This window comes from Peromyscus californicus, unplaced genomic scaffold (genome assembly GCF_007827085.1).
Source record: "Peromyscus californicus insignis strain IS unplaced genomic scaffold, ASM782708v3 Scaffold_12__1_contigs__length_115047231, whole genome shotgun sequence".
NCBI lineage: Eukaryota > Metazoa > Chordata > Mammalia > Rodentia > Cricetidae > Peromyscus > Peromyscus californicus.
This window is the reverse complement of record NW_026294413.1, coordinates 90,647,677-90,663,644: the sequence shown is the minus strand read 5'-3', so window position 1 is coordinate 90,663,644 and position 15,968 is coordinate 90,647,677. Positions and strand designations below refer to the sequence as shown.

General features: G+C 37.7%; 1 protein-coding gene across 2 annotated transcripts in view; it reads left to right on the top strand.

The window, feature by feature from the left end:
- Window positions 1–15,968, top strand: part of Dnah12 (dynein axonemal heavy chain 12) — a 178,081-nt gene that overhangs the window by 18,069 nt on the left and 144,044 nt on the right. For both annotated transcript variants that reach the window (XM_052733823.1, XM_052733824.1), the window contains exons 2-13: window positions 1,114–1,315; window positions 1,626–1,834; window positions 1,933–2,135; window positions 4,080–4,161; window positions 4,316–4,342; window positions 5,249–5,438; window positions 6,670–6,742; window positions 7,458–7,616; window positions 8,019–8,214; window positions 8,897–9,085; window positions 9,915–10,071; window positions 11,580–11,671. In XM_052733823.1, the coding sequence (XP_052589783.1) occupies window positions 1,966–2,135; window positions 4,080–4,161; window positions 4,316–4,342; window positions 5,249–5,438; window positions 6,670–6,742; window positions 7,458–7,616; window positions 8,019–8,214; window positions 8,897–9,085; window positions 9,915–10,071; window positions 11,580–11,671 (1,335 nt within the window). In that variant the 5' untranslated portion in view covers window positions 1,114–1,315; window positions 1,626–1,834; window positions 1,933–1,965. The remainder of the gene's footprint in view (window positions 1–1,113; window positions 1,316–1,625; window positions 1,835–1,932; window positions 2,136–4,079; window positions 4,162–4,315; window positions 4,343–5,248; window positions 5,439–6,669; window positions 6,743–7,457; window positions 7,617–8,018; window positions 8,215–8,896; window positions 9,086–9,914; window positions 10,072–11,579; window positions 11,672–15,968) is intronic.

The following is a 15,968-nucleotide window of genomic DNA, read 5'->3' as shown; positions in this document are numbered from 1 at the left end:
AATAATAATTTGAAGCATAAATCTGCTCTGGGCTGAGAAGCACACTTCGGACCAAATTGTGGTCCGCTATGCCTCCTTTCCTCCCAGACTGGGGTGAACAAGGGCATTCTGAGAACAAGCCCTGTTATTATGCTGTTCAGCTGGGGGAAGAAGGAAATTCTCACTAAACTCTCCAAAACCTTCAGTGCCAAACAGCTCCTCTAACTAGGCATGGGAGGAACCCCTCCAACCAGGAGAAATAAACTAGCCCTGACAGAATCATTGAAGCAAATATACTAAGGCAAAAACTGTAGGTCCTGGGGAAAAGTCGAGGTCCAGGAAGAAGGAACATGTCCACACACTGTTCCCCACCCCCAGCCAGGAGTTTGGAAACTACCAACATAAAATGCTACCACTCGCACTGCAGAGAGAAGGCTGTGGCTGGTGGGGGGACAAGGTATTAAATGTGACAGGTCACGTCAAGTGAAACAAGCCAGACAGAGACATATATCTCAGGTAGTCTCATGTACAGAATGTCTGTTTGAATACATAGTGTAAAAGTAGAAGGGTAAAAAAAAAAAAGGAGCTGGTGTGAGGAGAGAACAGGAGGAGGGCACATAAAAGTCAAAGAGAAACATGTATAGAAATCTCATAGTGAAACCCATTATTTGGTATGCTAACTGGAAAAATTACAAGAAATTTTTTATCCCCCATAATCTTCCTGGACTATTCACAGGGGTTTCAAATCACAACATTCTTTCCTCAAGCGTAGCTGCAAAATTTGCACCTTAACCTGTTGATTTTTGGTAAGGACTTCCTGAAAGTGTATAAACAAATAGCAAATATAGAAGCAAGGTAAATTATATTGAGCATTAGTTACAACAGTTACAGAAGGTCACTATGAGGATACTTGTAGACTCCATTCTTCATTATGAATATTTACACAAATCTATATGTTTTCCAATCGATTTAATTTTCTACTCGTCCCTTTTTCTACAATTTGAAAATCCTGTTTCCTGGACTCCTTCTAAGGTAAGGCAGTTAGTTAAACAGCAGCAGCAACAACAAAAACAACTTGCCCTCCATTCAGTTGAGTGAAAAATTGTGTGACTGTTAATCTTACATCTATCCTAGTTCGGCAACTGCCTCTTCCAGCAACCTTCAGCCCTTCCTGGCAGCCCGGGCAGTTTCCGTGGTGACTGTGTTGTTTCTACTGGATTGTCTACACCCTCCACTGGATACTTCCTGGAGCTTTCAACCTTCCTTATTCACGTCCTTTCACCAGAGGAGAAACGCTTAAAGACGTCTCTCAAAGACATCTCTGGGTGACAATCAGGTGACGGCCCTCTGCTTTTCCCTTCCTTTTCCCCTGAGATCTATGAATTGGGTGCCTGCAGACAAATCTCCAAATCCTGGGGGCATTTGGGGGAAGTGTAGTTGATACCACAGTTAAATTGTTGAGTGTTTATATGTTTTACATTTGCTTTGCATTAAGTATGACTTTTTGAAAATCATAACATCATTTTCTATGATGTTAGCCAGACTGATTCACTAATGTTTTGAAAAATGTTAATGATATTAAATGCCAGCTTAGGGGGAGGGGCATTCTCTCTTAACAACTAGATTTTGTTGTGGTTTGCCACTAGGGGAAAACAACAAACCTTGGGTTTGAGAGTTGAAAGGCTACTCACAGCGCACTAAATTCAGTTCCTTAATTTCCGATCCTAAGGGAAAGAATGTCTGGCCTCATTTCTTCCAAGTAAGTGGCTGGTAGAGTTATGTTTAGAATCCCTGCCCACTCTTCTCAACTGCCATTCTTTAACCACTACCATGCTTGGCAAGCACATCTGAAGAGGTATGGAGCTTTATTTATGCTGTCTATGTGTAAGAGGCACTAAATACATTGATGCTTGATTTCATGCAATAGTGTCTGTATGAACCTTTTCTTTCCAGGGTATAGAGTATTTTAATCCATAGGAGACCAAGATGTCGAATCCCAACACAACTGCCATATCAGCAGAAAAGGAGGCTTTGAATTTGAAGTTGCCCCCTATTGTCCGTCCCCCCAAAGACATAGGTATTAACACACCAAAACAAAGTGAGCTGCTAAATTACAGAAGATCTAAGGAGCAGCAGAAGAAAATTAACCAGTTAGTGTAAGTAGCATATTAGTAAATAATTATTGCTTGGAATTAATGTGTAATAGACTCATAAATATTTTTAAAAACTATATATGCCATCCATGGATAAAGTAAGGATTAAAATTCAAATTAATTAGAAAAGAAATTGAGAATTAATCATAACGATAGCCAATTTTGTAGAGTGCTTGCTTGTCCAGATATTGTTCCTATCACGTTACCTATACTTCTCACAGCACCTCAATGAGATATATACTATTGTTAAACTCTTTATTTTATTTTATTTTTAAAATGTTTATTTTGTGTGTGTGTGTGTGTGTGTGTGTGTGTGTGTGTGTGTGTGCGCGCGCGCGCGCGCGCGCGCGCCTAAGTTTATGTATGTATACCACATGTATGCAAGAGCCCAGGGAAGTCAGAAGAGGGATCAGATCCCCTGGAACTAGAGTTGTGAGCTGCCATGTGGGTGCTGGACATCGAATCTGGGTCCTGAGCCATTTATCCACCCCATTTGTCAATATTTTTTAAATGAGTGAACCAAGGAACAGAACAGTCATTTGCTCACACACCTGAGGCTTGGCCCCGAGTGGTCTGGTTCTGCAGTTTAAGTGTCTTGCTCTTGTGTCTGCTGTTATGTTAGAACTGGACTGAGTTCTGAAAAAGAATCAGGACTTTCTCTTCTTGGTCAGCTTCTTTTAAAAGTGGTTTTACAACTGACTTAAATTTTACTGCCACATTGTTTGATGGTCATATTGTCAAAAACAATCATTTAAATTTTGGTAGTTACACTTTATAATTAAACAGGTATGGAATCATATAACTTCCTTAGACTTCTATTTTTATAATCCCATCTTTCACTTACTCATATTTAAACCTAAGTTTATGAAGAATTTTAACTAACATCATTGTATATGCTGTTAGAGATCTTTTGCTCTCTTCATTTTTTTACAAAATATTGTGGGGGGTGTGTGTGTGTGTGCGCGCGCGCACACAAGTACATGCAAGAGACCATAAGAGGACATTGTATCCCCTGGCAGTTGTGCCTAACATGGGTGCTGGGAACCAAATGCTGGTCCTCTGGAAGAGCAGCAAGAGCTCTGGATCACCGAGCCTCTCTCTAGCCTCTTACCTGATTCATTCTGCAGACTCTCCTCAGTACTGTAGAAGACTTAGAAGAGGCTTCTTAGGATGTTACTCAACAGTGTCTTACAGTTTCTCATTGTCATGACCCATGATGTCTGCTAATGGAAAAGTCAAGCAACATGGTGGTTTTGGTCTTGAACATCCAGACTCATATGTTGGATTTTGGCCAATTAGAATCAGACATATGTGGTCTTGGAGTTTTGCATGGGAATTAATATAATATATAATGCTTATAAATCATTCACCCACATCAAGGCATGTGAGCTGAAAGAAAGGGAGGCTTCTGAAGCCCTCAAGAGGTATTTCTTAATACAGGTGTAAGGAAAGCTTTCTCGGACATGTTGGCATTTCAACAGAGATGGTTTACTCTATATCAGAATTCATTTTAAAAATATCAGTAAGTTATAATTGAAAATTATTTTATTTTTAGTATTACTCTTTTAAGATATGTTTTTAATAATTTAAAATTTAAGATATCATGGGTAATGGTCACTAGGAATTGTTTCTCATAAAAAGTTCAGTCAGAGGCAGATATGAAGGCTCATGCCTATAATTTCAACACTCTGGGAAGCTGAGGCAGTAGGATTGCCACAAATAGAAGACCAACCTCAACTACATAGCAAGTTCAAGACCAGCCTGGGTGAAATTGTCTCTCAGTATCCCCCTCCTTAAAAAAAAAAAAAGAAATGAAAATATAATCAAATAAAGATCTCTTGAAAATTTCTTTGTTTAGTATTAGTATAGATGTCTAAAATGTTCAACTTGAAGTATTTAGTAACTAATGCCCATTTTATTATACACTTTTCTAACCATAAATTTCAGAATTGCTGGAGCAAAAAAAAATCTAGACAAAACTCTGGATAAAAGAATACCTTCATTACCGGAGCCAGACTTCCCTCCGACTGTGAGTTCTCGCCTTCAAACCACCCTGTTCCATTTTATTTCTTAAGTGAATCTCAATAAAACTCATTTTTAAAAGAACATTTATATTTAAGATTTTATTTGACTAAAATGTTTCAAACACAATCCTTATTTGTCTTTTGTTTTATTTTTGACAGATGACCAGTGAAATTAAAAAAAAAGGAGTGAGTTGGATTTTCTTGTTTAGAAAATATTCAAAATAATGATTACAAAGTATTCTTCTAAGACGGCCCACCAAGCCTCCTCCTAGGAAAGAAGTCTGTAAACAAATTTATATTTCTCCACCCAAAGGAGCAAGCATATTGTGGGCCACAAATGAGGTTTTCAAGAGTTGTATTTGTGTTTCCATCCATTATTTGAGGATTATCTGCATAAATATTTTAGTTCTTATTCCAAACTATTGAAAAATATTCAAAATATCAGTTATAGAAGAAACACATCTCTCTTGTAAAATAGTGTCATAATTAATTATCCTAATATTGATACAATATTTATTTTTCACTTAACAAATACTTATTGACAGTTACTATATACTGACTATGTGCTAGGTGCTAGAGATTTTTTTTAGGGATACTGATGCATGAGTAACAACATGGGACTGGGAAATGATTGGTAGAAACATGCCAACATGTAAAATTATGTAAAATAGTAAAGGATCCAGAAATTTTTGGAGCTGGTTACATATAAGAGGAAATTATGAAGCATGTTTGCAGATGGGGCTGTGAATTTTCTAAGTGGATTAAGATTTTCTTTGGGGATAGAGAACTGAAAATATGAATATGAAATTTTCCTTATGAACTGAGAATACTATGGAAGAACCTCCTTTTACTAGTCAAGATTTTGGTTTAGTTTATCTAAAAAAATTTTTAAAATCCATTATGTTTATTTATACTGTGTTGTGGGGTGGGGTGGGGTGGGGTGGGTGGTGGTGGTGGTGTGTATGTGCATGTGAGACTTTTAGAGTAAGTATTTTTTATTCTGAAAAAATGTCTTAGAAAATAGAATTTAGGAGCTACAAGGAAATGCTCTATCATTCTGACCATTTGGCTTGTTCTTTTAATGTTTCCAAGTTGAACTACGTTTACATGAAGCAGTGTGTAGAGAGTAGTCCTATAGTACCGATCCAGCCAGAATGGCTGGACCACATGTTAATGCTGATACCTGAGCACTTAAAGGAAGGGAAGAAAAGAGAAGAGCTGCTTGGAAGTCTCGTAAGCGAGGTGTCAAGTGACTTTGAAAAAAGCATGAAGAGATATTTGGGTAAGTAACGTTTGACACAGACCAAACTTGTTTTACCTTTGTCCCGCAAGTGAATGATAAGTGGAGGGCAGCTGGGTGTCTGGCCCACATCTGGAACACCAGCACTTGAGAGGTGGACTGGGGAGATAGAGAGTTCCAGGTCCACCCTCAACTGCAGTGAGTTTGAGTCCAGCCTGAGCTACATGAGATCTTGTCTCAAAAAAGCAAAAGAAGACAAAACAGTAGAAGTAAAATGAATATTGAATACTATATATTTTAAATGTATGTATTTCTTCACTATGATTTTTACCTACAGTTATGTTCTGAGACTACAACCCAGTCAATGACTTTACGACTTAAGGGTACCTTCTGTATTTTTTAGCTACTATTTATTACTATTTGATTTTTTATTTTGTTACTATGGTTTTAGCTATCCTATTTTTAATGACTGTTAGAAAATATTCATGCATTTTAATCTTTGTGATTTTTATTAGAATATTGTTGTGGTTGCTTTTGAGACAGAGTATCACTTTGTAACCCAGGCTGACCTGGAACCTTATTATGTACCCTCAGCTGACCTCAAAGCTCATGACAATCGTCTTGCCTCAGTCTCTTGAGGACTGTGTTTACGAGTCAACACACTAGGCTCTGGCTTTTCTTCTTTAATTGACAAATTTATATATGCGTATATATATTTATCATATACAATATGCTTCAAATAATGTATACATTGCGTAATGTCTAAGGTGAGCCAATTGACATGTATTACTTCATGCATGTGCTAAAAATGCTTTAAAGTGCTGTTAGATATTTGTAAACAATGTATTATTTTTCACTATCTTTACAATATTGTGCAATAGATCTCTTTAACTTATTCCTCCTACTAATTGAAATTCCCTAACATTTTACCAATATCTCCCTAACTCCCTTTCTCCCCAACCCCTGGTAGCTATCTTAGAATGAACTTCTTTGGTAGTCTTGCCGGTGATTTTTGAATAGATAGAATGAAAAGAACTGAGAATTAAGAGTGTTCCTGTATTTGAATTCACCTCGAGAGGAAGGCCAAAATAATGCTAAGAATGTGATTATATAAAAGAAAGGTAGTATTTTCTTGTACTCATTTTAATGTACAGTAAACTCTACCTTGCAGAATCAAATTAGAGATTTAGACAAAAAAATCTAATTTGGTCTTAGTTAGAGAATAGATCTTGGAAGGATATTCAAAAAATGTTAACTTATATGTGTATTTTAGTACAAAGTGTTCTTGTGAAACCTCCAGTTCAATGGCTTGAAGATGAAGGGGGCCCTTTGCCTGAATCTCCTGTGTGAGTAAACTCTTTTAAAAAACAGTATATCATCTAGCTTTGGATACAATTTAAAAATGAACTGACCTGATATTCAAGTCTGCAGTCATGAAGCCCAAATGTATTTTCTTTTAAAAATCTCCAAAGATATTCTCTACATTAATCATCAAGTTCTACTTACATTAGTAGGAAGACCTATATGAAAAATAATTCAACATAACATGATGTACATTGTAAGTTGGCTTACGCCTGTAATGCCAGGACTCAGTATATGGAGGCAGGAGAATCAGGAGTTTAAAGCCAGCCTCAGCCACATAGTGAGTTTGAGGTTAATCTAAGTTACATGAAACTTGGTATGATGATGATGATGATGATGATGATGATGATGATGATGATGACGATGATAAACCAAAAACTCAGCTTAGCCTTGAATAATCTTTGATATATGCCACATAGATTTTTCCATAAACCTAACACTGTTCTTAATTCTGTATTTTGGGTAGCTGAGCTTGAGCAAAGTAGAAGTTAACTGGGCATACAGTCTGTTTTAGCCACAAATGATCTCTTTCTTCTAACGATAATGTAGTTTCAAAACTGAGTGTGCAAAATCAAAAGACTTCCATTCCTGACTGCCGTCCCTTCCTGCCAGTCCCCACTGTCCTCACTTCAGTGTTAACTTCTCAAAACTTGGGGTATGTTTTTCAATCATGTTTAATGTGGTGTTTTGCTTTTCCAGAGGACTAGATTATTCCAATCCTTGGCATTCTAGCTTTGTTCAAGCAAGAAGCCAAATATTAGCAAATTTGCACATTGTTCATCCAACTATGAAAATATTGCTGGAGCTTGGTTATACAACATTTGCAGATATAATTTTGCTGGACTTAACAGGAATTAGGTAAAATCTTTTTTTAATAATTTATTAATTTTTATTTTATGTTCATTGATATTTTGCCTGAATATATGTCTGAGGGTGTGGGAACCCCTGGAACTGGAGTTACAGACAGTTTTGAGCTGCCATGTGGGTACTGGGAATTGAACCTAGGTCCTCTGAAAGAGCAGCCAGTGCTCTTAACCACTAAGCTATCTCTCCAGCCTGTAAAATCTTTATATATGTATTAATTAGAAGGTGAATGATTCCTTGTCTGACATATTTTATTGTGTAATTTTAAAACTGATTTACAAATCTCTAAAACCTTTCTTTATATTTTAGAACTTTAAAATTGTATCTTATCTGTTTCAACAACTATATATAAAGACCAACCTGTCATTTGAATTATTTTCCTTTGTTCCTCTGTAGAGCTAGAGGCCCAATTGATTGTGAAGCACTGAGAAATGATCTATCAATTCAAGCTAGAAAATCAGAAGAGAGGATAATGAACACATGGTATCCAAAGGTGATAAATCTCTTTACTAGGAAGGAGGCACTTGAAGGCATTAAGCCTGAAAAACTGGATTCCTTTTACAGCTGTGTCTCCATACTTATGTCAAACCAGGTATATATGCTATTATGTCAAATCATATATATGTTCTATATGTGTATCTTGAATGATAACACTCAAAATTCAGTACTTTAAAAAAATTGGTTAAAGCATAGTGCGAAGCAGTTTTGTTAAATAAACTAAAGCAGGCCAGCGGGGAAATGGCTCTGTAGGTAAGAGAGCTGGCCACGCAACAACCCAGGTTCTGTTGCTGGGACCCGTGTGAAGAGCTGGAGGCTGGAGCCTGCATCTGTAATCCTACAGCAAGGTGAGCAGCAGAGACAGAAGAGCTGCCCACAGACGTGCGCAGTTTGGCGCAACAGCAGAGACAAGAGGGGCGCTGCCACAGCAAGGTGAAGGGAAGGAAGTGACTCCCCAAAAGCTGTCCCCTGAGCTCCACAAAAGTACCATGGCATGAACGTGCCTGTGCTCACGTACATATTGCACACACAGGTTTTGAAAATAAATAAATAAATGTAGAAATTCTACACTGCCGTGTTTAGAGTACTGATAGTCTGTTACAAAATCTGGTTGGCACTGATTGTTCTATTTATTGTTTAGATATTTATTAAGAAGGATTATAACTCCAGGAGTAAGCAAGTTTATAGAGATCATGTAATGGTTCACAACTCATTTAAGGTAAAGAGTACGTTTATACCTTCTGAAATAATTAATAGTAATTTATGATATCATGTAGCTAAAGGATCTCTTACGGAGAACTGTAGAAGAATTTGTAAAACTCTTTGATCCAAAACACCAAGACAGGCTTCCAATATTTAAGATGGAGTTGACATTTGATGAAGATAAAATGGAATTTTATCCCACCTTTCAAGAGTTGGAAGACGTTGTTTTGGGTTTGATAGAACAAATATCTGAAATTCTGCAGGTATTACTTCATCCTTAACCATTATGTGTCCTTATACTATTCTATTTCAGAATATTTGAATTGAATCTCACTGTACTCTGTATAAACATAAAATATTACACCTTTTATTACCCTACCAGTTATTTTAAGTTATAAAATGCTTTTTTCTTTGAAAACATCTATTAATTGGAGATGTTTCCCTTCTTTTTACCTTTTTTTACTGTTCTGAACTAATACTTTTGTGTGTGTCTTCTTGCTACTAAGTTGTGAATGTCTTAAAAAGAAAATCCAAGTCATGGTAGCTCACATCTTTAATTCCATTACTTTGGAGGCAGAGACAGGTGGATCTCTGTGAGCCCGAGGCCAGCTTGGTCTACAGAGCGAGTTCCAGGACAGCCAGGGCTATGTAGAGAAACTCTGTCTCAAAACAAACAAACAAAAACCAAAGCAAGATATACCACATATTTCTTCTTTCTAGTGCTTTTTAGTATTATCACCTTGATGTAGTTAATAAGTACTGTTAAATGATAGAAAACTGACTTAAGGTGGATTGGGTTTTCTGTAGTTGTTGTTTCATCTTTGAGGTTTTACATTTTGAGACATGGTAGCTCAGGCTGTCCTGGAGCTCGCTATCCTCCTACTTTAGCCTCCATAGAGAAACTTTTGGGATTCAGACATGCATCATGCTCAGCTCCAATTAAGTTTTCATATTGTATTACAAGCTATTCGCTATTAAGTTAGTACTTTTCATTGAGTTACCTTTCCTTGGACCACAGAAATTTAAAGAAAATGTTATAGATCAGTTCAGTTAGATATTTATGACATTCATTTTTGTTTTCATTTGTGTTAGAATGTCCAAACAGTATCTTCTTGGCTGTCAGGAACTTCATCGCCTGTCAATCTTGACACAGAACTTCCAGAACACGTGTTACACTGGGCTCTTAATACACTGAAGATAGCAGTACATCGTAACTTAGAAGGCACAAAAGCACATTATGATTCATACGGTACGTACGAAATAGATTTTTATCATTCTATTTTTAGCTTAAATTGGGGCAGATATCTGGTTTTCTGGTGCTGTTATGAAAGAGCCAGAAATAAGCAGAATCATGGGTTCAATAGTCGTGGATCAGACCTAGAAAGTTGCATTTTGTTGTCTGGTTTGAGGGGTGAATGTTAATGGAGCAGGGTGAAAAAGTCAAAGGAAAAAGAAAAATGGAAATGTTGGAGTAATAAAGAAGCTAAGGCAAGGCTGAAATCAAATGAGTCTGACCATGCTACAGTGAGTAGATAACACATATTGGACTTCATTTTTTTTCTTTTTTTAATTTTAATTTTAATTTTTTTTTTGAGGCCGGGCGGTGGTGGCGCACGCCTTTAATCCCAGCACTCGGTAGGCAGAGGCAGGTGGATCTCTGTGAGTTCGAGGCCAGCCTGGTCTCCAAAGCGAGTACCAGGAAAGGTGCAAAGCTACACAGAGAAACCTTGTCTTGAAAAAAAACAAAAAAAAAAAACAAAAAAAAAAAGAAAGAAAAAAAAAGAAAATTTCTTAATAAAGAAAAATAAAATAAAAAAACAAAAACAAAACAAAACAAAAAAAGGCTATTAACTAAACTTGTCTGCTCGCTCACATTATCTATTCGTCTACATAGCGAGAAATCCACAGAGTTTGCTTAAAGGGTAAAGGAATTTATTACAGGATAAAAACTCACGACAGCATGGGAAATTTATCATAGGGTCCTGGAAAGCTGAGTTATAGAACCATGCTGTTCTTCCACCTGGTGCGTCTCAGCATCCAAACCCATGAGGGAGCAAAAAGAGCACGCCTACGTGCATCTCAGTTTTTTTTTTTTTGTTTGTTTGTTTGTTTTGGTTTTTTCGAGACAGGGTTTCTCCATGTAGCTTTGCACCTTTCCTGGAACTCACTCTGTAGCCCAGGCTGGCCTGGAACTCACAGAGATCCTCCTGCCTCTGCCTCCCGAGTGCTGGAATTAAAGGCATGCGCCACCACCGGCCTGCGCATCTCAGGTCTTAAGGGTCGCTATGAGGCCACGCCCCAGGGGCATACACTTCAAGGTCATAAACAGGTAGAGCAATTACCTGCTATATCTCTAGGGATGGTGCTTCAAGGTCATAGACAGAACAGCTATGCACAACACCTCTAAATTATTTTCAAAGCTTCAAATACTGTAGTACATTTAACATTTAAAGAGACACATGTTTGGGCAGACAGTTTTATTGCTCTCTTTGCAATAAACTAAATAAACTTGTCTTTTGGGCTTCAAAATCTATTTACTTGGTTTGCCTCTTGAGTCTTTAAACATTCTCATTAACTTTTTTTGTTAGCATATAAAGTAATGGCTGTTAAATATTTTTTCCTCTCCTTATTTCTCCAAATGTTGTTAATACCCTATTAAAATTGTGCTTGAGTAGGCTACTCTGTTCTTTGCTATTACAAAAACATTTTACTATATTAAAATGTTATTCAGATTTTAATTGAGATGTTAATTTTCAGTTGAAAACTATAACTGGCTCCTTGATGGGACCGCAACAAAGATGATAGAAACTTTCCAGGCAGAGGACCATCCTTTTGATGAATACACAGAGGTAAGTGGTAATTCTGGGGGTTTTTCATATTTTTAATTAAAATATAGTTATATCATTACCCCCTTCCCTTTCCTTTCTCCAGCAACTCCCATATACCCTTCATTCTCTCTCAAATTCATGGCCTCTTTTTCTTTGTTATTGTTACATATCTATTTAGGCACACACATATCGATTACATATGTATAACACACACATATATGTACATATGTATATGCCTAAATAGATGAAGACAAAGTCAGATAGAGCTGAGTCCATCCAATATTGTTTGTAAATGAGTTCAGGGCTGACCACTTGGTATGGATACCCAATTAGGAGATTCATCCTGGAAGAAGACTAGCCCACCCCCTCTCAGCAGTCCTAGTTGCTTGTAATTCTTTATCTATAGGTGCTGCCTCCCAAACCTTGAGATTTTCCTCTTTCACATAAGCATATCTACTGGTGGTGTCCTTTATCAGGTCTTGTTTCGGTAGCCTTACTGTGGTGATTTCCTGGGTATAGATTCCCTGCCTTTTCTAGGAGACACAATCTCCCAGCAGATTTCCTGGTCTCCTAGCTCTACAATCATTCCCACTCATCTTTCACGATGTTCCTTAAGCCTCAAGCACAAGATTGTGTCAAAAATGTATCCAATGGAGCTGGGCACCTCGTGATCAGTTGTTCTCTGCTCTTTGACTAATTGAGAACATTACAGACAACTGTTGATCTTGTTTTGTTTTTATTTTTAAAAATGTTTTTTAAGCCAGGTGTTGTGGGAGGCCAGATCCCACTTTTTAAAGGGTTCCTTTGAGGAGGAGAGAGGGATAAGAAACTTTTAGATAGAAAGATAGCAAAGAGAAGAAAGCTAGAAACACCGGATAGCTCAGAAGGACCTGGGTCAATACACAACAGCCCCTTCTGCCTCTTTAAAAGGGCTTTTTATAACAATGCCAAGGGGCGGGGCAAAAGACCTCCCTTTGCTAGATCAAAGCACGCTGCACAGCCAAGTGTAGACCCTTTTAAACACCTGGTAACCACACCTGTGGTCAAATCACCCCCTTATGCAGCCCCGCTGGGTAAAGCAAGCTCAGATTCTTGGACCCTAAGTAAGTTCTCACTAGGAAACCTCTGTGGGTCTCCACAAGGTGGGATAGTGCACTGTGATGTGATGGTGCACACCTTTAGTTGCAACATTTGAGAGGAAGAGGCAGGTAGATCTCTGTGAGTTTGAGGCCAGCCTGGTCTACAGAGTGAGTTCCAGGACAGTCAGGGACACATGGAGAAAACCTGTCTTTTTTGGGGGAAGGGGGTACCCATTTCACTGTGGGAAGCCTGCTCCCACTTTTCCCCCAAGGTACTCTTGAGGAGGGAGAAGTGAAAAATATTTAGATAGAAGGATAGAGGGGAGAGAAACAGATAGAAACCCAGGATAGACTCTGGAGGGCCTGGATCATTATCCATCAGCCTCTTCTGTCTCTGAAAAAGAGCTTTCTATAGGAATGCTAAGGGGAGGAGCAAAATATCTCCCCCTAGCACAGCCAAGTGCAGACCCTGCCAGTTACCTGGTAACCACACACATGGTCAAGCCATCTTCTAATGCAGCTGCTGGGTAAAGCAAGCTCAGATCTCACTAGGAAACCTCTGTGGGCCTCCACATTAGCTCGAAAAACAAACAAAAAAAAAGCATTTTAATTAAAACACATTTTAATTAATATGTAATTATATCATTCTCTCTTTCCCTTTCCTCCCTCCAGCCCCCACACCCTCACACACACACACACACACACACACACACACACACCCCCTGACTCCTTTTTATTGTCTGTATGTATATGGCTTCAGGACTGACCACTTTATCTTGGATAACCAGTGTTGGGCTCGCCCCTGAAGAGGCCATTTCCCCCTCTCTCGGTCATTAGTCACCAGTGTGTAAGAGCCACAACATCATATACCATGCTGTGAAACTGTCTCTCTTAGAAAAGCTGCAAAAACAGGACCGGAACAATCACAATATGGATAGACATGCTAATTCAGAAGGATAATTCTGCTTATTTTTAATGAACACTTTTTGAATGTTCTTTAATTAGGATCTTTTGCCCTAGGTAATGCTTCAAATAATGTAAATAAAATTTCTTATTCAAAGCATCATTTTAGTAAAGCCATTTAATTGCCTCGTAATTATTTTAATTATTCTTTCAGTCAATTTGTTGAGTTAATAAAATTTTATTTAAACATTTTAAGATGGAGTTTATTTACTTATAGAGAGAGCATGTGCACATGTGGAAGTCAGAGGAGTTGTTTCTCTCTCTCTCTTATGTGAGCCCAAGAGCTCAAGCTCAGGCACTTAGGCTTGAAGGCAAGCACTTCCCTTGATACGCCATCTCATCCACTCCTGTAAAACATTTTATGACAGTAAGATTAAAATAAACAATATTTAAATGCTCTCTTCAGGAGCTTCAATTTGTCACTGAAATCTTGATGTAGAAATAACAATTATTAGCTGGGCATTGGTGGTGCACACCTTTAACCCCTGCACTAGGGAGGCAGAGGCAGGTAGATCTCTGAGTTCAAGCCAGCCTGGTCTACAGAATGAGTTCCAGGACAGCCAGGGCTACACAGAGAAACCCTGTCTCAAACAAACAAACAAACAAACAAACAAAAATAACAATTATATGTTGATATAAAATTAGAATAGAGATTAACAAAGTATTATATGAACACAAAAGAAAATTGCTATTGTTTTTAAAGTTGAAGGTTTCATGCAAGAAATGGAAGAAAATGTGAGCTTAACTCAAGTGTGTGTGCATATGTGCACATGTGTGTGTAGACATGGTTTCACTATGTCAAACAGGCTAATCTGGAACTCACTATGTAGCCCAGGTGGGCCTGCCTTAAATGGACAATCTCCTTGCTCCCACCTCTCAAATGCAAGGATTGCAGGAACACAATACCCATGCCCAGCTGAGCTCAGATTTGAAGCAGATGTTTATATGGAGACAGAAGGAACAGAGGAGAGAGAGAGAGAGAGAGAGAGAGAGAGAGAGAGAGAGAGAGAGAGAGAGAGAGAGAGAGATCGAGTGTATGTACCTACACCTACCATAGCACTTGTGTGGAAGTGAGAAAACAGCCTGCAGGTGTCAATTCTATCTCTACTGTGTGCCTTTATGCACTGAGCAATCTCAATGGCTTAGAAGAAGGAGAGATTTTAAGTTTCCTTTTTTTCTTTCTTTCTTGATCCACTTGTTATTTAAAAGTAAGTTGTTTAATTTCCACGTGTTTATATAGTTTCCACAGTATTCTTATGTTGGTTTCTAGTTTCATCGCATATTCAATATGTTTCCACGTTTTCGCATTTTGTTGAGATCTGTTGTGTTGTCTGTTCTTATGATTTTTGCTGTCCCTGTGAGAGTAAAGGCCCTAGGGGCACACTCAGATTTCGTGAGTGCTAAGCGTCGAACTCCGGTCTTCATGCTTGGCAACAAGCAGTTTAACCATTGAGTCATCTCCCCAGCCCATCAGTCACTCTATCTTTTGGTTGTAGACGTAATCCATGGATTAATTGCTGATAAGGTCTTATGATAGCTATATGGTAACTTGTTTCCTGCTATTTTTTTTGTTTTCTGTGTCACTCGGTAATGGTTAAGTGACATGTGCATGTCAGATTTTGTGGGTCACCATCTCTTTGATGAGTTTCCTTTTTCCTTCTTTATATTCATATTTCCTCTATTTTCTTGAACATAATGAGCATACATTAAAGTATACAACAGGGAGACTGTCTGTGTCACCTAGGGCTTTTTCATTCTCCCCGGGATTTTTGTGTTATATAAACCTGCATTGTTTAATTTTGTCTCGTGACAAGTTTGTATGAAACATACTATAGTAATCACTTTTTTTGTGGTTTTCTCTCTTGTTGTTGTTAAATTCATCGATACTCATTGCTCTGTATTAATATCAGCACTATTTATTTTCTGTTATATTTCCATTTAACAAAAAGACAAGTATTCAAGATAATCATTAAATTAGTTAATGTCCTCTGATCCCTTGGACAAAGAAAAGGTTAAACCCAATTCATTAAATACTGTAAACTATAGAAGAATATGATAACTTTAAGATTAACATGAAGGAAAATATTTTTGCGAATGATCAAAAGGAACAGGAGTTTTGGCTGTGGGTGGGATAGGGATAACAAGGAAGAAGGTTGATAGAAACATTAAACGTTGATTGTGACATTAAGTCAAAGATTGCTCAGAATTTGCAAGAGTGTTTCATTTGCACAAAATGCAACATATGTTGTCAAAGTTGCACTTTATACTACTTTGTT